At 43.3% G+C, this 23,590-nt stretch overlaps 2 protein-coding genes across 12 annotated transcripts; one reads left to right on the forward strand and one right to left on the reverse strand.

Annotated features, from left to right (window-relative positions):
- Nucleotides 1–1,036: 1,036 nt before the first annotated feature.
- On the forward strand, nt 1,037–19,290 carry CHRNA5 (cholinergic receptor nicotinic alpha 5 subunit). Of its 11 annotated transcripts, none has more exons than XR_014934418.1 (8): nt 1,045–1,148; nt 9,699–9,850; nt 10,279–10,323; nt 11,492–11,601; nt 12,579–13,410; nt 15,328–15,444; nt 15,986–16,968; nt 18,682–19,290. XR_014934418.1 is itself a non-coding variant. In XM_032446963.2 (7 exons), the coding sequence occupies exons 3-7, from the start codon at nt 10,297–10,299 to the stop codon at nt 16,052–16,054; spliced, it is 1,155 nt and encodes a 384-aa protein (XP_032302854.1). In that variant the 5' UTR covers nt 1,037–1,148; nt 9,699–9,850; nt 10,279–10,296; the 3' UTR covers nt 16,055–17,123. The 11 variants fall into 11 exon arrangements, 5 of the variants coding, with proteins under 5 accessions (XP_032302854.1, XP_085371933.1, XP_015728039.2 ...); XR_001557409.3 differs by lacking the exon at nt 1,045–1,148 and adding an exon at nt 4,361–4,499; XR_014934416.1 differs by lacking the exon at nt 1,045–1,148 and adding an exon at nt 4,361–4,499 and having other exon boundaries at nt 15,986–16,112; nt 18,682–18,812.
- Nucleotides 17,115–22,193, reverse strand: CHRNA3 (cholinergic receptor nicotinic alpha 3 subunit). The gene is made up of 6 exons (XM_015872552.3): nt 21,970–22,193; nt 20,548–20,687; nt 20,433–20,477; nt 19,951–20,060; nt 18,601–19,612; nt 17,115–18,042 (listed from the first exon to the last, which is right to left on the reverse strand). The coding sequence occupies exons 1-6, from the start codon at nt 22,022–22,024 to the stop codon at nt 17,914–17,916; spliced, it is 1,491 nt and encodes a 496-aa protein (XP_015728038.1). The 5' UTR covers nt 22,025–22,193; the 3' UTR covers nt 17,115–17,913.
- Nucleotides 22,194–23,590: the final 1,397 nt, after the last annotated feature.

Consider the following 23,590-nt stretch of genomic DNA (forward strand, 5'->3'; position numbering starts at 1 on the left):
TGTCTTCATTTCCTTGGTAATACCTGGCTATGAGCTGTCCTGAGGGAACTGCTGGCTTTAAAGCATAAGAAGATGGTATATAGCAGTTGATAGGCTGTGTGTGTGAGCTGGAGGCACTGTTTCAAGTGGTGCAGGGGGCTTCGAAGTCTGGAATAGCATTCGTGGTCATTTCACGAATACCAAAATAGAATGGGCCGGCATGCCAGATTTTAGTGTTGGCCAGCTTCCTTCTATAGCAGGCTGTATCAAACTGATGGTCATGCAAGCAGTAGTGTGTTAATCACACCCTGTACAATTGTGTTCCGTTTAGCATAACCTTGAGTGAGTGCCTGTTTGGTAAGAAATCAATCACGCAGTGCTAGCTGTGTGCACACAAACCAGGAAGACATTTTGCAGAGGCCACATTAAAATGATGCACTGTCTTGTCTGGAAGCAAACAGTTAAAGAAAACAGTGTAAAGCCACACTGATTATTCTCCATTTTATCCTGGTTTATATTCTGTAACTTAGTGTCACTTGCTCTTCCCCAAAGAATTCAGTTCCCTTGTCTGTCAAACAACAGTGGAAAGCAAAGGAGCGAACCACATGAGAAATCATAGTATATGTACATGAATTAGAAATGAGAATCATTTTTGTTTGGTTTGTCCCTATGCTGAATGCAAAATAAGGAAGATGAAAAAAGCGACAGTGTGAGCAAGTAACTGAGAATTCTTTTATGCTTTTTAAGTTGTATTAAAAAATGAGCTGACTTGATTAACGTTCTTAATTGAGAGGCCCTATCTGCTGTAATTAAACTGAATCATTACAATGATTCAGCCTCACTACTGACTGGATTTAGTGGGAATGCGTACAAGCCTTTTGCCTTTCACTGTGAAAGATATCGGATGCTTGCAGGATTTAATATGAGGAATTAATAAGGAACCAGAGTGAATCCATGCTGTGTGTCCTATTTTTAACCAACCGCAGCCATTTTTGTCTGATAACACATATATCATCATCAATTTCAACAAAACCCATTTTATTTTTTTTATCTCATTGCTCAAAGATTCGGTGTTGAGAGCAGAGGAAGGAATCTGGATTCAGGTGTCTGTGCTACAGCTTGAGTGGATGTACTGCATTCATGTTGGCAGCAGCTGTATGTGTAGTGAGGTAAGGGCGATGTGGTTCCCTGCAGCCACAGAACCTGCTTACTAATTTTCTAAGTCTCAGTGCAGAGCAATTGTTCGAATTGTTTTAGCCTTTAGTAATTAGTACTTAGTCAGCACTCAAGCTTTGTAGCTAATGAGGTTAGACTGAGTTCTTTTACATGACCTTCCCTTCCAGCCCTAACTTGGGAATGATAGTGTAAAGTCCATGCAGTAAGATGTAATCTCCATAGCAAAGGACTGTACTAATACCTCAAGCTCCATTTCTATGTAGAGAATTCAGCACATAAGTCTTATATGGCATTAAAGGTATCAAAGAATACCAGCATCTTTTGCAGATTTCTGAATCACTGACATCCCTGATGATGGCTGTTTTATAATGCTTGGATAAGCCCCACAAGTAGCAATGCTGGCACAGGGTTTTTTCAACTTGTCAAAGATCACTGACATTACTATGGACTCCTGCAGTGCTTTCTGCCTCCTAGGAATCCATTACAGCATCCAAGTCAGGGTTCATCACTGTGTAAATCTCTGCTCCATTATGTGTGGAGGTGTTGTGCTAAGTTGTGTATATACGTGTAAGTCACAAGGCCAGAAGATTAATTCTGGTGATGCATTTGAGTTATCTTTGCTAATCAGAATGATTTTCCTCTTTTAATTTTTTAATTTATGCATTATTTTGGGTGTGCTTGGTGGTGCTAGCATGGAGTTTACCATGTACTACATTAGTATTTCAAGTACTTAGCTATTGCCATGGGTTACATGTTATTTTGACACCAGAGCTTCGTGTGGTCCCATGGAAGGTGACAGATCTTTCAGATTAGGTAGAAGTATTGGAATCATTTGCTTGACATGGTGTTAGTGAACATAAAGACTGGACAGTTCATATCTCACTTGGATGCGCGGTAGGACTTGCCTTGACCAGTGCTCACAAATGGGTTGTCCTGTTAAATGGTCGTGTGTTCTGTTATTCTAAGTAGCTTAAGAAGTAATGAAAGTAAGTTACCACCCTGTGCACTGAGACACAGAAGGTGACTTTAGAGACAAGTCCCTACTCACCCCAATGTTTCCACATCACATACTTAAAAACACACACAAGGTGATAAAGGCCGTGTTAGGTTTGTCTGCTGCTTCTGTACTGTGATGTTCTCAAGTCACTCACTTATCCCTTCAGTTCGGATTCTCAAAACTGGTGATAATAGTTCTCTACTGTGTTGTATGAGTGAATATGCTGAGGATTGCAACATGTTTAAATGTAAAGTGTTCAGAGGGTGCAGAGCTGAATGTGATGCATTGATAACACATCTAATTGTATCCAAGTCCACAGTGTTAACACACTCAGGTGCTCCACACAAAAGAGGAATGTATGTTCAGAACACTGAGGCTGTGGGACTTTAAATGTCTGCTGTGTTCTTCGAGGAAGGCTTCCTATATGGCTTTTGTGCAGTGAAAGTTGTGCTTGTTTTCAGGCTTTAACTGTAGCTGTTTCTATTACAACAAGAAAAGCTGCTGGAGTATTTTATCAGGAAGAAGTGAGAGTAGCCTTCAGTGGCTCTATAGCTCTGTGCTTCCAGCAGGAGAAAATTCAGCTTCACATATGGGCATATTGCAGATTTTACAAAGAGAGCGGAGCAGTTCTCAGTTGGCTGTTTTTATCTGTGATTAATTTGGCCTTTGGTTTTGCAGTTAAAGCGCTCCGCAGTGCCCAGGGGAAGCCAATTTGCTGGGGATTCACATACTTCAGTGCAGACCTTCAGCTGTCAGCTCCCGCTGAGAGGGACCCGGGCAGTTCTGTCATTGCTTCGGTCTCAGTGATAAATATTAAGCTTAGCACAATGCTGTCGGTATTAACATTTTGCTCCAAGCACAAATCGTTCCTTGCTTATTAGTCTTTTCCCTACCAGCAGTAATACAGCAAAATCAACGTGTGCCAGATGATCTACATAAAATATTTAGCCAAAGTTTGGGCAGCAGCATAGACAATTCCATCCTTTTATATCCACCAGCATCTGTTTTGTCAGGCTGGGACACAGCTGCAAACAAATTCATGGTTATGTAATAAATCCAGTTAGCTGCACCCTGCACGTTTGAGTGGAGGATGCATTTAGCTCTGTTAGCCAAACGTGGCCCTGAGATGCATTGACTGCAATGCTCACATGCTGCCAATAGAAACCCAGCCCTGACCTTGGGTGGGAGCAGCAGGTGCAGTGCAGTGGGGGGCACTCAGCACGGGCTGGGTGTGTAATTCCAGTTGAAGCAATGCCTGGTAATCTTTGGAACACGCAGAGAACATCCAGACTCCACTGTGATACAAAAGAATACAGTGTTGGTGGGTTTGTTTGTTGGAAGGTTGCTTGTTTGATCCCCATGCCATACTTTGGGCTTTCATTTACTCTCAAATCTTGTGCTGACCGCCGTGTATGCACCGAGCACTTCACCATAAGAGCCACACGCTGGGTGTTGTATGGCCTGCAGCGTGCAGACAGCTTCTGGATGTGAGGAATGGGCGTGTTTACTGCAGAGCACTGCGATCGATGCGTGTGCTGCCAGAACTCCGGTGTAAGCAGCCCTCGTTCACTGCCCTCCTGCAGTGCATGGCGCACACAGCCCAGCGGGCAATAAGAGAGTTCAGCAGCTCGGAGCGGGGCTGATGCTGAAGGGCCCGTGTTGGTTGTTAAACATAAACAGCTGCATGAATGCTTAAACTTTTGTTGTGATGACACTTTGAGTAACACTCGTTCCAGGAGCTACATACAGAGTTGCTGGCGTTATTTGTTAGTTGGTGCATTTAAAGTTATCCTTTCTCACAGCGTTGTGGTTACCAGGTATTGAAAACAGGTCCTGTAAGGAGTCGTTTAGTAGCTTGCTTTGTGAAGCTCGTTTGTTTTGTGAAGTTCCAAGCCGTCCTGCCTTTAGAGCTGCTCTCTGTGCTGCGTGCCGGGGCGCTCAGCCGCCGCCTGCTCGGAGCTCCCCGTCAGAAGCGGCGCTCCGGGAAGGGCCGCCCGTCCCGCACAGCGCGGAGCCGACACCGGCCACTCTGCGGGGCTGCGTGTCACCGCCCCGGGCCGCTGTCCTGACACAGAGGGCGGGCAGCACAGCAGATACAGCAGATACAGCAGCACAGCGGCTCCCGCCCCCCGCGCCCCTCAGCGGCTCCGTGCGGGGCGTGGTCAGCGCCTCCCGCCGGTATCGGCGCCCCGTGCCCGCCGCGGGGCTGGAGGCGGCGGGGCCATGGCCGAGCTGCGCTCCGGGCTGCGCTGCGGCCGCCCCCAGCTCCTGCTCCTCCTCAGCTGCTTCTTCGCGCTCGTCCTCGGGAAGCCCGGAGCCGGACCCGCCGCCCGCGCCCCTCAGGCGGGTAAGACGCTCGGCGGGCAGCCGGGAGGGCTCCGGGGTATCGCTCGGCCATGGGGCCGCACCCGGCTCCGGGCTGAGGGGGGAGCGGGGCCTTGCGGTCCGTTGGGAGCGATGGGGGCTCCGCAATGTGGAGGGGCGCGGGGCAGCGCGTTGTGTCGGAGTTGAGGAGCGGCCGCCTCCCACCCGCTGCGGGAACGGCCCCATGAGGGTGCGAGGCAGAGCGTGGGGCCGGGAAACGAAGCTTGAAGGAGCAAATCGATGGTCCTTCAAGGAATTATTGATCGGGAATTATTGCAAAGCGCTTCACGTTGGTTATGGGCACGTTGCTAAAGCTGCTGCCAAAAGGGCTGATAATCCAGGAGTCACCGTACGTACGAGCAGAAGGGAAATTAACAGAAGATAAAGTTGGGTTTTTTGAAAGCTCGGAGTTTAAGAAATAGCCCGAAGTGCAGCGTAAGGGAAATCAGTTGCACTGACCTCTTGTTTTTAATTCAGCGTACACAATTGCAATCCATTACTGCTAAATGTGATTGAACAGATTATTCTTGCATGCAGTGTTTGGAAATGCAGTGTTTTCCATCCTGGCTGAATACAAAGATCATCCGCTGGCAGCAGGAAGCTGTGTGCCTTCCTCTCCCAAAGGACATCTTGGCATTTAATTGCTTATTCCTCCCTCTCCCCCTACTTTTCTCCTCTTATAGTTTTCTTTGGCAATTCTTAGAATGCTGACTGCTGTGATGCATCCCCTCTAGGTTAGGTCTGTATGAGCAGACGGTTTGGCTATGAAGGCTCTGTGTATTTGCTCATCCTTGCACTCCTTGCAGAGCGCAGGGGCTGCCTGCCACCTCTGTGCTTTTACGAGAGGATCCAGAGCTCAGATGTTGGGAACAAAACCAAACAGCGCTTCTCAAGAGGCAGCCCTAGGTGACTGTATCTGTTTCCTGATGAACCGCAGGCTGTGTGACACTAAAGCACGCTGCTGTGGTTAGAACATTTGTACCCGCACTCATTAATATGAGCAGTAATTATCCCTTGATGTTAAGCTCTTTAGGGATGGTCTAGTTATACTTTCCAGTTATCAAGCTGGAAACTTTGATCTTTTAAATTCGAATGTAAGAACTGTTTTCCCTGCTTTCTACATGCAGATCTCGAGCCTTTGTTCATCCTGGTTAGGGCTGAGCAGTGTTGCAGCTGGAAATCTCTGACAGTTTCATGCCTGCAATACGTCACTTTGTTCTGCTCCGATTGAACACCCTGAAATAGATGGAGATACGTACAAGTTCCTGCAACACAGCTCTGCCTTGGTTGTACTCTTCACCTTTGAGATATCCAAGCATGGTCTGATGAAACTGAAGACCATGCAGAAACTGTAACTTGTGATCATTTCCAGGAGTAGAGGGATTTGTCATTAGGTTACATATGTCTTCTGGTTAGCGAAGCAGTGGCAGGGGGTTCTCTCTGTCTTGATCTTTCTTTACGTTTTTCCTCTGTGTTTTTAAGATCTGTGTAGTTAATATTGTACGTAATCTTGCTCTACTTTTTCCTGTCTGCTGCAATAGTACTGTGGCTTGCACTTAACGTTGTCACCAGCTCCCAACAGAGCCTGATGTGACCAGATCCGCTCAGGGAGATGGAGGGCAATCATCAGTGCTCAGCACAGGAAACTTAGAGTTCATAGGAAAGATGGCCATTTAAAATCTATATCTAAGGTGACCATGGGACGGTTGTAGAATAAGATACAAACTGTTTCCACTGCACTTTTAGCGCTTCCTTTGTTATAAATTGTGTGAAAGATGCTGAAAATCATTGTCTTAGAAGTGCAGGTGAACCCAATCTGGTCTGCTGTGTTAATGCAGCTCCCTGGGCTGTTGGGTGTGCTGTAGTTTGCAGCAGGCTGTACCCTGCATTAGAACACCAATAAAGAAGCAAGGTTTAATTATAAAATACAGATATAAGGCCATGATGATGATCCTTCATAGTGTTTTTTCCTATTGTATGTATTGTTATTAAATAAATCTGTGCTTGGGATTCTAAATTATGATATTAGACTCGCTGCACCACGGAGCTCTTCTCGAACAGCACCAAGTAGTGATCAGGTTGTTCCTGTTACTAATGGCATTTCCTACTTCATTTTTAACCCATTGTAACCCTGTCAAAAGTACGCTCTCACTGCATATATGAATGCAAAAAGTGGGCGCTCTTGGCATAGAAACGTTTGTCTGTGATCGCAGAATTCCAATTGTGGCCACTTTCTGATATGATTTTTGTGTTCTTTCCTGTACACAAAGTCACACAGAGGAAGGCTGAGAGGAGAGAGGGTTGGGTGCCAACTGAAGCAAGCGTTGCCTCTGGGATTTAGCACTGCACAGTGCAGCTACCTGTGGTTTAGGCTGCAGAGCTCACTGAGCTCCACCTGGCTAAAGCCACACTGGTACAGGCACGCTTAAAATGGCCCTTCAGGAGCTGGAAACCCACTTCACTGTGAGGTTTGCTCTCCAGTTTGCTATTCCTCTCCATAGGTTTTAACCTCTTCCTGCTCTTCTCCAGTGGTGTAGCCTCCTCCAAGTGCCCGTTGCCTTGCTGCCAGCTGGATTTCCCCTCTTTTGCTCTCTTCTGTGCCTTATTTCTGCTGACCACCAGTTCATTTTTTAATGAGCACTAACACCAATAAACAACGGTTCACGCTTGATAATTTTTACAGCACGCAAATACACAATAAAGAGTAATTGAATGCATGCAGCCAGTGCAATGGATAAGCTTTGTTGTCCTGTTAAATAACACACAGAAAGATGGAGGGCTTGTTTTATTTTTGCCCATTCTTTGGAGCTTGTTACTGTCTCCAACCTCCTGGATATAAGCTCCTCTTACGGGCCAGCATTCTCCAGCTTATTAGTAAGCAGAAAAGCGAGCTTAGAAGCATGAAAATGTGTGGATATTTTCATGACAGGGAAGAAAATGGAGATAATTAACTGAATGATGCTGTTAGTAAATATGGTGACCTCATTAAATCAGCGAGTGTACTGTAGGTCTGAGTGGGAGCTGTTTGAAAACCTTGCTATTAAGCATGGAAAAGTGGTAAGGGCACACATCCCTGATTAGCTCAGCAGAAGAGAAGCTGCATCTGCAGACGGTGTGTACATGGAGGGTGCTGGGTTGGTGCACGGCAGGTCATCTTACAGGAGCACAGAGACTGTGACAGTGCAGCTCTGCCCCTGCATTGCTTCAAGGTCAATTAATGCTCACAAATTGCTCACCAAATGCGGTAACATTGTGACTGTGAAAGGAAAATGGAATCAGTGCTCATACAAAAATGGTGTATTTATGAAACACGAGGCTGGAATGTACACAAAACTATTTGTAATTGAGGAAATAGGGATATAGGAACAGAGAAATTAAGCTGTGGCTGCAGGAAGCATTCTCTCAGATATAATAATAAGCAGGACTTGGCAAATCTGCATGCAGCTACAAGAGGGAAGAAGCCCTTGGCTAATGAGGATGCTTTGAGCTTAAATATCAGTAAGAATTCCGAATAGTGCTTCTCCTGCACTGTTCTGACCAGCAGTGCTCACCCAGGTGGAGGAATTCCCTCGTGGTCGGGCTCTTGCAGCACAGCAGAAGCTGCCACTGCCCGCAGAGCACTGTGATGGGTGGGAGGAAAGCAAAAGCTGCGGTGCTGTGGTTGTGTGGGCTGGGTGCAGCCGCAGGCAGGGAGCTTTGGTGCAGTTCAGTGGTGTTAGCAAGTCTGCCACAAATGGAAGCCCTCAATCCGTTGGTCTGATTCTGGGGTGGATCGCACAAGTTGTGTTAGAATGAGAGCTGACAGGCAAACATGGTGCTACCTGCCCTAACCACAGTGCTATCATCATGGGCAACTCTGGGATGTCAGTCCTCTGCAGTGTCTGATCACCGCAATTCGCGGAATATTTGTGATAAAAAACTTGAAATAGAGATCTCTTACATTGCTTTTAATCGCTCCTCCTGCTTCCTTTGTGTTCTTTCATGAGAAAGGTTAAACAGAGTCATTTTTCTGCATACGCCGTTCGCTTCTTCATCGACTTCGGTGGCGTGCGCTAAATTCACCTCCTTGCCAAGCAAAATAATATTAATCTTTTAAATCTCTCCTTGCGTGCATGTCTGCCTCTGGTTTTAATCTGTTTATGTCATTCTCTGGTGCTTTCCTGTTTTCGATGCATCTTTTTTTAGATGGATACTGTTAGTGAGCACATCATTTCTAGAAATGCCATGGCTTTATGTAATGGTGCATTAAAAGGAGATGTTTGTGCACATCTTTCTTGGGATTACTTTGCCCCTTTGACTGTAATAATGATGAAGTCTTTTTTTTGCAGTAGTTTCAGTCAGTTGCAATGCCATCAGTGAGCAGCAAGCCCCTTTCCTGAAGCAGGTGTTGATGTGTTCTGATGGTCTGCATGGCCTCCTGGGTCACTGTTTGTTCTTTTCCAAACACTCCATTCTCCAGAGGGATGGGAAGAGGCATTTAATTTGCTGGCCTTTGTAAACTGTACAAAGACTTTGGCTATTATAGGTCATCAGTCAGTTTCCAGGCACTGAAATGGATCCCTGAGCGCTCTGAAGATGAAGTGAGTGACTGCAGACTATTACTTAAAAAGAAAGGTGCCTTCCTGTCTATAATGTTCACTGGTAAACAGATCAGCACATGTATATAAAATAGAAAAGATGCAGGGAAAAGTACTTTACAGGTACTGCACAGTTTATGCATGACATGTGCACAAACATTAGAAGAAGCAGCGTAGGACGTGAAGAAAGATAGCTACATTTCAAAGAGGAGCAGAAGCTCTGCAGTGTACTGAAGGCCTGTGTGCTGGTTTTTAGAACAATAGAACTTTGGTTTAGAACAATAGAACTTCAGCTCCTCCTAGGTAAGTTTTAGAGGATTTCCATGGCTGCGTGGCACCTGGTAAGTGACATGAGTTAAATGGCATGAGTACATTTTGCCTTTGTTATTATTAGTAGGGAAAGTATCTTCGTTGCTTGAGTAATGGATGTGCTGGTAGTGCTGAGGTGCTGATATAGCCAGCTCATTCGATAACATTCTGACACAGTCTTAGCCGTGCTTCTAGATGGAAGGGGATGATAAACTTACTACTTACCTAAGCATAGTTACAGCTGTATGGACTCTATTTGTTTAAATCACTGTTAATAAGTTGCTTTTATTATGCAGGTGTATCTGAACCTTCTTTTATTGCCAAGAGTGAAGATCGTTTGTTTAAACATTTATTTGAAGACTATCAAAGATGGGTTCGTCCAGTGGAACACCTGAATGATACGATCAAAATCAAGTTTGGTCTTGCAATCTCTCAGCTAGTAGATGTGGTACGTATGGTAAATAAGCTTGTTTGTTTTGTTTTACTTTTTTCCCCCAAAACTTATTCTCTTTGCATTCCTCTCACATCGAATCAGTGGGTTTTTCCACTTGGAGTTTTTCCTCCATAGGTTTGTTGTTCCATCTCGTTTCCATAGAAGAGCAGTAAGAGTGCATAAAATACAGTCACCTGAAAAAAATTAGGAGAGGAAAGAGAATCAGAGAAAAGGGAAAATACTGCTTTTTAAGCACTTAAATAAGCTACGGACATAACTGTTAAGTTTTACAAGTTATCTTAAAAGTGCATTGCCAAAGAGTGGAATGGCTTAGGGGTGTTTTTTACATCACAAACTTGCATCAGCTGTAGCTGTTAGTTACTGTGTGCCATGCAGTTTATTATTATTTATTTTAATTAATTAAATGCATTTGATTTTTATAGGATGAGAAGAATCAACTGATGACCACAAATGTCTGGCTGAAACAGGTATGGGTGAAACAACAGTGAATTCTGAGGTTTCATAACTGCAAATGGAAAATTGGATGCAACTTAGCTGCATATTGGTTTGCTCAGATGCATTAGTTCTTACTGCACGTAGTATGTTTACATTACATACATCCCTGGAAATGCCCAAAAGGATTAATTGTCGTGAAATTCAGTTAAAAGAACAAATAAAGAAATATGCTTTTAAAATGTTCCTTATAAAAAGAATTCTGAGGCTGTGTTGTATGGCTGCTTAATAGACCAAGGTGTGTGTTATCACCATGATGAAAATCACTGCCTCCGTAAGAGAGGTTTGCTTTCAACAGCTGCATTAAGAGAAGCATGAAGAATTTGTGTATTTGTTTGTATATTTGTTTTAAGCTGTTTCTCAAGTCTGGTGCTTAGTGAATAATTGCCACTGAAGTTTTCAATTTCGGAGTTGTATGCACTTGCTATAAAAAGCTGATTTTCCTCATCACAGCATTTGTTTAAAGGCAAGAGGAAGCTACAGGCTTGATAATAATCCAAGTCCCATGCTAAACTTAGTGGCCACTATTAGCCTGGGAAATGCTTCTCACAAATCATTCTTAATTTAACTTAGAGAAGTGGTTGCAGACTCTAATTACATTTACTAGCTTACTACATTATTTTTATTTTCACTATTGTTTTTTTCTGGTTCTTCCCATTCTCTCCAAAAATTGTAAGTTCAGGCATTTATTTTCAGGAAAGCTGTATTACTACTTAGCAGGCACAACTTAATGCAGTTAAGTCAACTCAAATGAAGTAAGAACTGACCTGGATGTATTTACAGTTCTCTCTGATGAAAAATGCAAGTTTCTGAGCATGTGCCCCTCTGGAGCTTTTAGGTCAAATATAAAATACTATATTTATAATACTTGTGTAAACATGCTCTGAAAAAGGATTTTAATATTATGAGGTCTGTACTGAAATACCATCAGATGGCTCTTACAATAAATAAGAAATGCTTCACAACATCATTAGTTGTCTGCTCAGCAAATTCAGTCTTGTATGTGAATTTCAGAAGGCTCACGTAAGTGTGATACATTGGTTTATTTATTTTTAATTGCTTGTATTTCTGTTTTTATCTGATCCTGTCCTGTTTGAATTAACTCCACCTTTATTATGATTTCTACGTCTCTTGCATCTACAGGAATGGATAGATGTGAAATTAAGATGGAACCCCGACGAGTATGCTGGCATAACATCTATTCGTGTCCCATCCGATTCTATTTGGATCCCAGATATTGTGCTATATGACAAGTAAGATTTTCATCTTTTTATATAGAGCACCATTTCCTCTTTCTAATGCTCCTCTCCAACCTCCAGTAAGCTACTGGAGAGGAGGCTTCTTGGATGGACTGTGTATGCACATTTAGTGCATTTAGAATTTGCCTCCAAATGCACGTTGGTTTTGTTGCTGCATTAAATGCAAGTTTTATTTTGCTACCGTGTCTTCTTTAGTCTCTTCAAAATATTTATTTCCATTTCTTCTTGTAAATTGTTATTTAGAAGACAACGTCTTGTGCAGCCTTAGGTACAAGCTAATAACGTAGAGGCAGTGTGCAGGAAGAGAGTAACTGATTCATACTGTTGTAACTCATATTTAGTGTGGATTTAAAATGAAATGCACTTAGCAGTGTTTGTTTCTTTCGAGAATTGATAGAGGAAATAAGTTTTGAATGAATCTTTCTGATCAGTTCAGGTGCATATGCAACACATTTTACATTTTCTGCCTTGGTGAGGCAAGAGAGGCTGATTATAGTTTCAAGTCTGGAAGTGGAGCATAAGTGGTGTGGTTGTTTTTTTCCCAGTTCTGATGATTTCTCCACATTTATGCTGCATTACCAGTAGAAACATCAGGGTTTGGTCAGGCTGCTAAAGGTCAGCATTTCCTTGCTTGAATCATCAGGATTGCTGTAAGTTATAGAGATCTTTTAGTGGCTTGAAAATGTCCTTTACTTCTGTGAAGGTAATTAACTGTGTGAGATTCTGGTTTAAAAAAAAATAAACCCAAAAATAACCCCACAAGAACAAACAACAAAAACCAGCCCCCAAAAAACCCAAACCCATAAAACCAATAAACAAAAACCCAAACAACCACAAGAAGTAAACTGTGAACACAGCACAGTACAACACTTTGGCAGTGAAAGGGGAGAAGGAAGGAGCAAACAGCTGAAATGGCGACAACAACACATCTCTTCATCATAATTGTATGCACATATCTCTTTTTCTTTCAGTGCAGACGGACGTTTTGAGGGGACATCTACTAAAACTGTGGTAAAATATGACGGCACCATTGCTTGGACTCCACCAGCAAATTACAAAAGTTCTTGCACTATTGATGTAACCTTCTTTCCCTTTGACCTCCAAAACTGCTCTATGAAATTTGGTTCCTGGACTTACGATGGATCCCAGGTTGATATAATCTTAGAAGATTATGATGTTGACAAAAGAGACTTTTTTGATAACGGAGAATGGGAAATAGTGACTGCAACAGGGAGCAAAGGAAATAGAACGGATGGATGCTGCTGGTATCCCTTTGTTACATATTCGTTTATAATTAGACGTTTACCACTTTTTTACACGCTGTTCCTCATCATTCCTTGTATTGGACTTTCTTTCTTAACTGTCCTCGTCTTCTATCTTCCTTCAAATGAAGGTGAAAAAATTTCCCTTTGCACTTCAGTCCTGGTATCTCTGACTGTTTTTCTTCTTGTCATTGAAGAGATTATTCCATCGTCTTCTAAAGTCATCCCGCTTATAGGAGAATACTTGGTGTTTACTATGATATTTGTGACATTGTCCATCGTGATAACTGTCTTTGCTATCAATATTCATCACCGCTCTTCATCTACACACAATGCTATGGCGCCTTGGGTTCGCAAGATATTTCTTCACAAACTTCCCAAGCTGCTGTGCATGAGAAGTCACGTAGATAGATACTTTGCTCAGAAGGAGGAAAAAGGAAATATGAGTGGATCAGAATCGTCTAGAAACACCTTGGAAGCAGCTCTAGACTCTATCCGATATATCACAAGACATGTTATGAAGGAAAATGAAGTTCGTGAGGTGGGTGTATTAGTCATATCAAACTCATTTTGTTAAAAGTGGAAATTAAAAAGAACAAGCCAACCGAAATGAAGCGCAACAACAAGGAGTAACGGTTCACTATGTGGTCACATTTAATATGTGCTAGGTTTTCTAGTCTCTATACTTCACTGGAAGCCATAGGTTTGGTTCTGCTGGAAAGGAGTACAGGTATGCTCCAATACTGAGGTATTGGGTTGGTATAATTCCATATGTGAATTCTTAAAATGTTTATGCTTTTTTCTAGAAGTCCATGTTGTCTTTAATCAAATATTTTCAGAGACACACGGCTGTTACAAGAGCATGTAGAGTAACTGCTACCTGCAGTGCTGCTGAGTGTTGCTTTCATAATGAGAGAAGTAGGTCTTTTTCATTTTAACGTTGTACCCGCAGGTTACCTGAAAAATACATTTGATTTACAATTCCAGAATAGTTCCTGCTAAGCCTTTTTCTTGCACCTTTCAATTCCAAATATAGAGCATTTTGAACTCCATTATTTGTATTAGTTTAAATACAGGTTGTCCTCATAGATTAATCATTTTGTGCTGAGGTCAGACATCGACTGGATGACCTCTTGACTGATCTCTTCTATCCCCATTATCATTTCTCTTTGACACCTTTTGATGTAATTTAAAGGATATTTTTCAGTCTGTGCATTTGCACACTGAGCTATCCTTAGTGTGGCTGTTTTTGCCGTGCAGGTAAGATCATTACAAATCAGTTTTCCTTCCTTGCTTTAAACTAGCACCACCTGTAGATAGTTGCTGAGAGGTATGTACTCTTATGCTAGCCTTGGAGCAAATTAATTCCTCTAATGCAGCAACTATCTACAGCTTCTCAGGGCTGTACTCTGATATTTCCACAAGAAGCACACAGCAACAATCCAGTCTGGATTTTGAATACCTAACTGTACCATTGAAATAGGATTGTTATATATACAGTGCAGAGTACACCCTTGTATATACAGCTCAAATAGAATAGTTTGCTTAAATGTACAGTTTAGAGTAAGTTGTGCGTTGATTCTCTCTGTTAAATTACTTTATTTGGATATATGTGGTAAGAGTTGATAGGTATTTTGTTTTTTGGTTGCTGCAGCTCTAAACATCAGAACTGAACATACAGCTGGCTGGGGATTCACCCACATTTTGTTATTTGGCTTCTGGAGAATGCAGGCTTTGGTTGCAGAAAGATTTCTGTGCTGGTTGTTGAAAATAATTTAAGTTCACCCAGCTGGTGTTGTAGCCTTCCCTCACAGGATGCAGTGTGCCTGGGAAAGGCAGATAGTTCCAATTGAGATCAAAGTTGCTTTTTTGGCAGTTTTAATTTGCTTGTGTGATTATATCAGCTGTACTTGCAAAAATGTGTGTGGATATAAATAATCCTATCAAAAAGGGAAACAGTCTTGAAAGCACTGTGAGTGCTCTACCTGGCGTGTAGTTCCATGCACCAGTAACTTCACAGTTGTCAGGTGTTGTGTGTAATGCTGGAGCTGCTGTCTGCTGTTAATTGTTTGCAGCTTTAGTATCTAACTTCTGCCTGGGAGTCCTACTCCACGGTGGGGCTGTGGCATGAATCCTAAATCCTCCACTATGTTATTACATTGCGTACTGATTTTCTCTCTGTATAACTGAGGATGTTCAGTGCTCATCAGAGTCAACTGCTTCACTAAAATGTAGTATTTGGGCTGCATAGTTTACTGGTCTACATAGAAAGAAGTGTTTTCTTGCTCAGGGTCACGGTGTGATCCGTTAATGCATGCATATATTAAAAAGGAGGGGGTTATCAAATTGACCTGACTAGGAGGGGAAGGAAAATGTGGTTAGTTGTTGTAGAGTCTGATGCTATATTTTCGCCCTCTCTTGCCCATACTGGACAGCTCTTATGTTCTTTGTTTTTTAGGTTGTTGAAGACTGGAAATTTATTGCTCAGGTGCTTGATCGAATGTTCTTATGGGCCTTTCTTCTGGTTTCAATAATTGGATCGCTTGTGTTATTTATTCCTGTTATTCATAAATGGGCAAGTATAATAGTACCTGTGCATATAGGCAGTACAAATACATAAGATACTTTTGGGTCTGTCTCCTGCTAACATCATGCTCAAAAGGGTTCATAGAATTAAGTTTCCGTGCATGTTCTTTGTAGGCAAGTTTCTGATAGGGAAAAAAAAATAAGTGAAATCCTAAACCTTAAAATAACGATGTTAAAGCATGACATGTAGGATACACAGAAGTCAATTCGCTTAGTGCCAAACTACCAAGATACTTCTAAAGCAGGTCAAAATCAAAGACCTTTGCAAGTACTTGCATGTGTATGTTAGAAGCAGTGTATACTGACACCTACTGAGAAGTGGGAGGATGGAGGTTGTTTTAATGAAGATCACTGTAGTCCCATTATTAAGTTGCTGTGGAAAATATTGTATTTACTATTAAATCTTTCCAGATGCTTGCACAATAGAGTTGCTTATTTCAACTTATTATATTATGCAAATGACTTGTATCTGCTCAGTAAATGGAAAACAGTAACAAAGGCATCAATTGAACTTCCTTCCTTTTTGACAGACCAATAAACAGAGCCACCGTGTTAGACATTGTCAGTGGAATTTGCTGCTAAACTTACAGTTTAGTTAATTCTGCTGTACTGATGCGACCACGTGCTATATTGAGCCTTAAAATGCTTACAGGATACGTGAGTATGGACATCTCTGTGTCAGCTATATCTCATATATGTATATTTATATATAAAGTCAGCTACTATCTCTCTAAACTACATTAAGTGATGGATGTTAATTCTTCAAATTTATTCCAGTGCTGCTATTCTTAAAAGTTTTATTTCTGGCAGAGACTTTAGAAGAGAGGGTTTCTCCTACACTTTAAGTTTTGTCAGGTTCTTTGTTCCTTCCTAACACAGCTGTATCCTGCAGGGCTACTGAATGGCTTTTGCATAGGGAAATGATGCCAACTAATCCTTAAGAACATATTGTTAATTTTTACCAAGTTACAAATGATTCTGGTTGGAAAAGGAGTGACTCTTCCTGTTCAGTTACACAGTCACATCTGGCGTTTGATATCAGTATTTTCTACATTCCCAGCATAATTTATTTCAAAAGCAAGTTTGCAGTTTTGCTTTAGTCCATTAGTATAACTTTCTTAGTATTACTAACATTAATGCATCAGGAACCGTGTGTGGAAATTGCAGAAGTGCTTTGGACATCTGATTTCCTTTCCAAAAGCAAATTTCTTTCCATAGTCCTCCTTAGCTTTGAATTACTTACTATAATTTACCCTTGTCTGAAAAGAGAACAAAGCAAGGCTATTAGCCGTGTATCTTTTTAGCTCCCCTCCTGTACCAATAATGTCTGAAGACTGCTTAGTTATATCATGGGGTAATTGGCAGCACGGCCAGCGGAGCTCCAGCCTTTATTCCAGTAACTAACAATTTTTGCAAACACATGAAGGTCTTTCAGTCATTTCTATAACAGATCACAATATCCGTGGATGAAAAAGATATGCTGGAATCCTTGAGGCTTTCGGCTCATCCTCAGGTGTGTCTGAAATGAAATAACTGGTAATAGACTCAGTAGCATGGCCCTTTACTTCTGTAACTCCTTTCTGAATGTGCTGAGACGTAACTAATGCTGCTCTGGGTAGCTTCTGTCTCTTGGTCAAAATAAATGAAAGAAAATCAGAGTTTCCAACAGCTTGATTCTCTTTATTTTTATAAGCGTTACCTCATTTGATACCACTATTAATAAAAAGTTTCCAGTTTGGTACAGAGAGAACGGTTTGTATCTTTACAAAACATCACTGTGTTTTTGTTGTATTCTTTGTTCAAGCTCTCGAATTATCTGCAGTTCTTAAGAAAAAAAAAAGACATTTACCCAACATAATTTTCGCATACTTTACAGGAATGTTTTGTATCCCACTTGCCGTCCCTTGCAATAAAACCTGCCTACGGACCTTTCTTCCCACAGTTTGAATGTGTTTATACACTGGGTGGCAGTGTTCTGTAGCATTTGGTACTTACGCTTCCTAAACCATTTTGTCCTTAGCAGGGCATACATTAATTTAATAGGAGCTTATTTCCAGAAGATCCTATCACAAACAGAAGATACTTAACACCAGACAACTCTGGTAGCCTGAAGTATTCAACCTGTCTCAATTCCCGGAACATCTGTATAATTTTCAGTTGATCAGCAGCTTCTTAGATAGTTCCTATGAAGTTTAACGTACAACCCACATCTTTTCCAGCTGCTATGAGAAGGAGCTGACAAGCACAGCGTGTATTACTTGGAAATGAAGTTTGAAAAGATTTCTTTTTCATGCTATCATGTTTTGATAAAGCCTTCTAGGTCAAGCAGAGTTGAAGCCGAGAGAGATACTTATTCTACTACTGAAACACAGAGCAGCGCTATCAGGTGCTGGGATAAGAGTGCAGAGTGTGGTTGGCACAAGTTTTATTTGATTTCACAGCGTGATGCTTTAAACTTTCACACGTCATCTCCGGTCATCAAAGGCTGTAAAAACAATCCTGCTGTTCCCAGAATACATACCAGGATGAAAACCCATAGAAAAATACGATCGATTACCATGGCAACGTATTTCCAGTCATCCTGAATCTGAAAAATAAATCAAATATTAAGAAGGCATATTTATTAGATTAATAATTGGCATTAGCAATTAGGAATATTTCACACTGTGCAAGGCATTTTTTGTTCAGCTTTCCTACGTTTTCACTGATGAAATAATTAATCACCAATGTTGTTCATCAAACTTCACGGGACACTACTTCTGTATGCCAGCAGTGAAAGGAAAAAGCTTCTTAGGTGATCAAGATAAGCCAGAAAAGCTTGCTGCAATACACTACTGGTCTTTAAACAGTGTGGTGCAGATGTATTGGTACACAGTTATCAGTACATCTGGTATACGTTTCGTAGGTAATGCTGACATTTTGCTATGTTCTCATGCAAGGTTTGTTGTCAGTGCAGAGAGTGTTGTGCAAGAGCTGCTCCCCAGGGTTATCTACATTCAGAGTTGCACGTCTGTGATACAGCTTATGTAATTTACTTATACAAAACAGTGGTCTATGTTGTCTTTTGGTTTGGGTTTTTTTTTTTTTCCCTTCAAAGCAAACTGCTCCAAAATGCAGTTTGAGTTATAGTAAAATATATTCTTACCTCTTTTGCTTCGTTCTGCATTTTCATGTTTTCTGCGATGTATTTCACGCTTTCAATAGCATCTCTCATTTCTGGTGACAGAACTGAAAATGAAAACAGAGGATCTACAGATTCAGAGCTGGAACTTCGTGTGAGATTGCCACTGAAATCGGAAAACTTCATCCGCTGATACTGGCAGCAGCTGCACGCCATGTCTTGACACACAAAGCCATCTTTGCAGCATTTCATTTCAGAGCTGTTGAAGCAATTTAAGTTTGAAAACTCAGAAGTGTAAAATGGCTTTGGCTTCTGATTATTCTCGTCGTCGCTGGTCGGCCTCGTCATAAACATGATCCTGGGAAGCAGATTCAAGAAGATGGTTCTCACCCACACAGGCATGGTGTGTGTCTTGGGTGTTCTGTAGTGCACGTTAAGCACGAATACCGTAATGACAATGGACAGAGTTACAAAGATCATAGTGAAAAGGAGGTATTCCCCAATAAGCGGGATCACCAGGGAAGTAGAAGGTATGGTTTCAGTGATAACAAGAAGGAACACCGTTAAAGACAGAAGGACTGATATACAGAGTGTCACCTTTTCACCACAGTCTGAGGGCAAATAGAAAACCAAGACAGTCAGGAAAGAAATCAGCAGGCATGGAATAATCATGTTGATAGTGTAAAATAAAGGTAAGCGTCTAATGTAAAGAGAGTACGTGATGTCAGTGTAGATCTCTTCACAGCAGTTATATTTAATGTCATGTTTATACCCAGGAGCTTTAATAATGGCCCATTCTCCACTCTCCCAGTAATCTTTCAGGTTCATCGTAGATCCGATTAAAACCAAGTCAATTTTGGCTTTATCATAAGACCAGGAACCAAACTTCATGGTGCAGTTCTGATAGTCAAACGGGAAGTAGGTTACATCTATTTTACATGAGCTTTTAAATATAGCTGGGGGTATCCAGGTCACATCACCCGTGTACTTCAGTAGGGCCTTTGTCTTGTCATCAACCTGGAAATCCCCAACCGCACTGCAAAGCAAATGGACACAACATCAGGATGCAACTGATCCAGGGAGTTTTACGCTGTCAGTTCACACACATTACAACATAATTTTCATGTTTATGGCTGCAGTTAGAAAAGTCACACTACCACTGCTCTTCCATTGACTTGAGCTCTGGATCTGTGTAGTTAAATGCATTAGACTGAGAACTGCTGCCTCGGAGAGCAGAGGGGCACACACACATTTCCTCTGGGAAACCTGCTCCTGCCACCACAGCAAAGAAGGTCTTGCTTCCATCTCATGTGGATCTACCTTGTAGTTTAGAACTGCTATGACTGAATTAAGACAGATATACACGGATCTTACTTGTTATATAATACAATATCTGGCTTCCAGATCTGGCCTGAGGGCACTCGGATGAATTCAGCACCTCCATAATCCACTGGATTCCACCGAAGCTTGTAATCATTCCAGATCTAATGAAGGAAGAAACGAGTCAGTGCATTAAGTTTGCAAAGCAATCAACAGCCTGTGGACTGGGGTCAACACAAGCGCTGTGGGGTTGCCTTTAGGGCTGTTTTATTGTGGGTAGCACCACACCTCTGTGCGCCTTCCTATCCACCACCACTGCGCTCTAGAGCAAAACGCGGTGTTGGGAGGTAGGAGGGTTCCAGCTGCAGCTGATCGCTATCGGTGTATCAGCTGTACCCGACGTAGGCGCTGCCTTTAACCGCAGCACGGGGCGGCTGCGGGCCCGAGCTGCCCCGCGTGCCGCTGTGTGGCAGCAGAGCGCCGGGCGGGAAGCGGCGCTGAGGCCGCCTCACACCGGGCTCGGGAGCGCTACTCACATGCTTCAGCCACAGGTTGGTCTCCATGATCTGGTTGACTTCGTCCTGTAAAACAGAGGCGTGTCGGGCGCGGTGCCGGCTCTCCCGCGGTTGCCCCGTAGGGCCGAGCACTCACCACTTTGACCAGCTGCGACATGGACACCTCGAACTGGATGATGACGGGGTCCGAGACGTTCTTTACCGGCCGGACGAACTGGTTGTAGTTCTTGAAGAGCGCCGCGTACAGCCGGTGCTCGGGCTCGGAGCCGCCGCAGCCTGCGGGGCGGGGTGAGGTGAGGAGCAGGGATCTGCCGCCTGCCCTGTGTTACCCTGAGCCGGGCTTATTTACCGCACGGCCCCATGGTGCCCTGTGGCTGCTGGGGGAGCTGTATGCTAAGCTGTCATGTGTTAGCTCTGAGCTTCCACAGCCTGTCTGTGCCTCCAGTGACACTCTGGATGAGCTCCCTGCCAGCCGGGCACCGTCCCGCACTCAGCACAGCTTCGCTCTCCTTTTAGGAGGCGCTTAAAGTCTCCCCTGGGCAGCACATCCCCCAGTGCTCCCAACAGAAGGACCTGTGCTGTGCTCCCTCATTGCCAAAGGCACAGAGCTCACACCTGCTGAACGAACCTTGCAGCCCCTTTGGGCCATACATCTATAGATATTTGCAAGGACACGTGTAGGTTTTTTCATCCCCCTGGCCAGTGTTTTTCAGCAGCTGAAGAGATGGAAGCAGAGCTATTTGCAGGTGACAGAGCTGTGGTGTTTAGCAGCAGGTGGTACTTTGTAAGAGCTCTTATCTCCCTGAGACAGGGAAGTTCTCTCGTATGAGGCTGCATTCAGATAAAACTTGGAAGGTGATTTCGTTTTTCAGACTAGTGAAATCACTCGAGCCAAGTTGCTAACTGAAAAATGAACCTATTTCTTTGGTGCTTTCTAACTGCAAGCCTTGCCCTGGTTTTTTGGTATTTCATATCCTAAATCGAGGCTTCCTGAAATAAATACTCGATCTTTTAGGTAAGTCACTTTAAATCTAAATTATAGTGACTCTCTATAGCCAGTCCCAAGTTGCCAGCCTTCCAGTGTGCCACCAGCAGCTGGATTAAATCTGTTGCCCACTTTATCTGCAGAATAAGTGGATTAATGTTATATTTTTAAATAACTTAAACATTTTGCTGCCTTATTCGCAGAGGTAAGGTGCTGTTTGCAGCACACATTTAAAGCTTTTTAATATCATCTCGCTCTTCTAGTCATTCATTGCTCCACAGTATATAAAACCAAGTCTTTACATGTCGGATGCTTTCTCTCCTCAACATTAAAATGGCTTTGTGTGTCTCGTTGGCATATTGGATCGGGATGATTTAACTAAGAGTTAGAAGCAAAACAATACAAAAAAGCCCAACAGTGTAACAAACTGTGGTAGGATTCTGCACATCTCATCCCTTAGTTCGGAATAAGCTTCCACACTTCTTAAAGTAAATGAGCACCAAAACCATCTCCTACTCACCTCTTCAGTCCCTCCTCTACCAACAACAGATAAGCAAATCAAGGAGCACTCACCTTGAAAGAGGATGCAAACAGCAGCAGTTAAGAGGACCGTGTGTGCGCTCTGCATGGTGTTACGAATTACAGCCCGGCGGCAGAGGCTGCTGGAGATGAGCTGAGCTGCCAGGATTGTATGAGCGTCACAAGTGAGGGCAGCTCTGCTGCCTGCAATGCCTGGGAGCAGCAGCACCCGGCACGGCGCTGCGCACTGCGCTCCTGGCAGCTGGGCTGGGCTGCCCCTTCCCTGCTACCCAGGCAGTCAGAGCAGGGAAACCAGAATTGATTACAGGTAAACACAAGTGCTGGGTGCCTGACTGTACCCTGCTTCTTCACTGTGAGAGAAGGATGTTGCTGTTCTGAGGAGTAATTCAGCACATACTGGGCTGGAGCACCTCTTCTATGAGGAAAGGTTGAGGGAACTGGGCTTGTTTAGCTTGGAGAAGGCTCTGGGGAGACCTTGTTGTGGCCTTCCAGTACTTGAAGGGAGCATATAAACAGGAGGGGGAACGGCTGTTTGTGAGGGTAGATGGTGGTAGGACAAGGGGGAATGGTTTTAACTGAGACAGGGGAGATTTAGGCTGGATCTTAGGAGGAAGTTTTTCACCCAGAGGGTGGTGATGCACTGGAACAGGTTGCCCAAGGAGGCTGTGGATGCCCCATCCCTGCAGGCATTCAAGGCCAGGCTGGATGTGGCTCTGGGCAGCCTGGGCTGCTGGTTGGTGACCCTGCACACAGCAGGGGGTTGGAACTGGATGGTCATTGTGGTCCTTTTCAACCCAGGCCATTCTATGACTCTGTGGTTCAGTTTGACATACCAAACTTGCCAGGATCTAAGTGCAGAGCGATGGGATCAGGTAAGAGCAGAGGTTTGGGCTGGAGACCAAGCATGGCCAAAGTGTTTCAGAGTAACCAACTTTGGGCAGTTCCTTTTTTCATGAGTTGGGAAGGTGGAATTTAGGAAAGATGTGGGATCCCACCTGATCCCAAAAGTACCTTTTGTTGGAACCTTTTGGGAAGAGGAGATGAGGGACAAGGGAACGTTCTGTTTGAAGTTCTGGTAAAGGTCACTCTCAAAGTGTTGTCCTTGAAGAGCTGCTTAAGACTTGTAGGTTCTCACTGCAGAAATAATAGCTTTAATCTTTTCTTACTCTCATAAAATACTGTGAAACTCTCAGAACTCCCAAGTTAAAACATAAAATATTTCCCCAAACCAACAAAAATCCAGACAAATCCCTTAAGATAAGATTCATCCTCTTCGATGATTTCAGAGCCCCAGTGTTTGGTTTGTTTCCCTTTCAGTCCAAACTGAGGTTTGCAGTGTGGTTCATTCCCCAAGGTGCCCATCAGCTTCTATGTTAAATTATGTATTGCTTTTTGCCTCCCCCAGAACAGTCAGGTGGCTCAGGGCTCTGCTGCACACATCCAGCGGCTGGTGCGGAGGGAGGAGGAGGAGAGAGAGCGCAGTGGGACTGCACCCTTCTTTTGGGTAGTGGTGAGGGAAGCTGTGAGGGATGTGGGGCTGTACCCACCAGGTGCTTCTCTGCCTGCTGTTAGGGAAGGATAAATGACAACCCCACTTGGTGCTATGTTAGGAGGTAGCGCTGGGAGAATGAGCATCAGGCTGGATTCAGCTGCT

The sequence above is a fragment of the Coturnix japonica genome, chromosome 14 (genome assembly GCF_054131305.1).
Source record: "Coturnix japonica strain WE chromosome 14, WE-NBRP24, whole genome shotgun sequence".
Taxonomy (NCBI): Eukaryota; Metazoa; Chordata; class Aves; order Galliformes; family Phasianidae; genus Coturnix; species Coturnix japonica.

What these genes read in the sequence shown, in the direction of transcription:
- CHRNA5 (XM_015872553.3), top strand. Translation starts at nt 4,376, where the DNA reads ATGGCCGAGCTGCGCTCCGGGCTGCGCTGCGGCCGCCCCCAGCTCCTG. An exon ending in TCTCTCAGCTAGTAGATGTG is followed by an intron (nt 9,851 to 10,278) that starts GTACGTATGGTA and finishes TGATTTTTATAG; the next exon opens with GATGAGAAGAATCAACTGAT. An exon ending in AGGAAAATGAAGTTCGTGAG is followed by an intron (nt 13,411 to 15,327) that starts GTGGGTGTATTA and finishes TTTGTTTTTTAG; the next exon opens with GTTGTTGAAGACTGGAAATT.
- CHRNA3 (XM_015872552.3), bottom strand. Translation starts at nt 22,024, where the DNA reads ATGCAGAGCGCACACACGGTCCTCTTAACTGCTGCTGTTTGCATCCTC. An exon ending in TGTCGCAGCTGGTCAAAGTG is followed by an intron (nt 20,478 to 20,547) that starts GTGAGTGCTCGG and finishes TCTGTTTTACAG; the next exon opens with GACGAAGTCAACCAGATCAT. An exon ending in GATATTGTATTATATAACAA is followed by an intron (nt 19,613 to 19,950) that starts GTAAGATCCGTG and finishes TTTGCTTTGCAG; the next exon opens with TGCGGTTGGGGATTTCCAGG.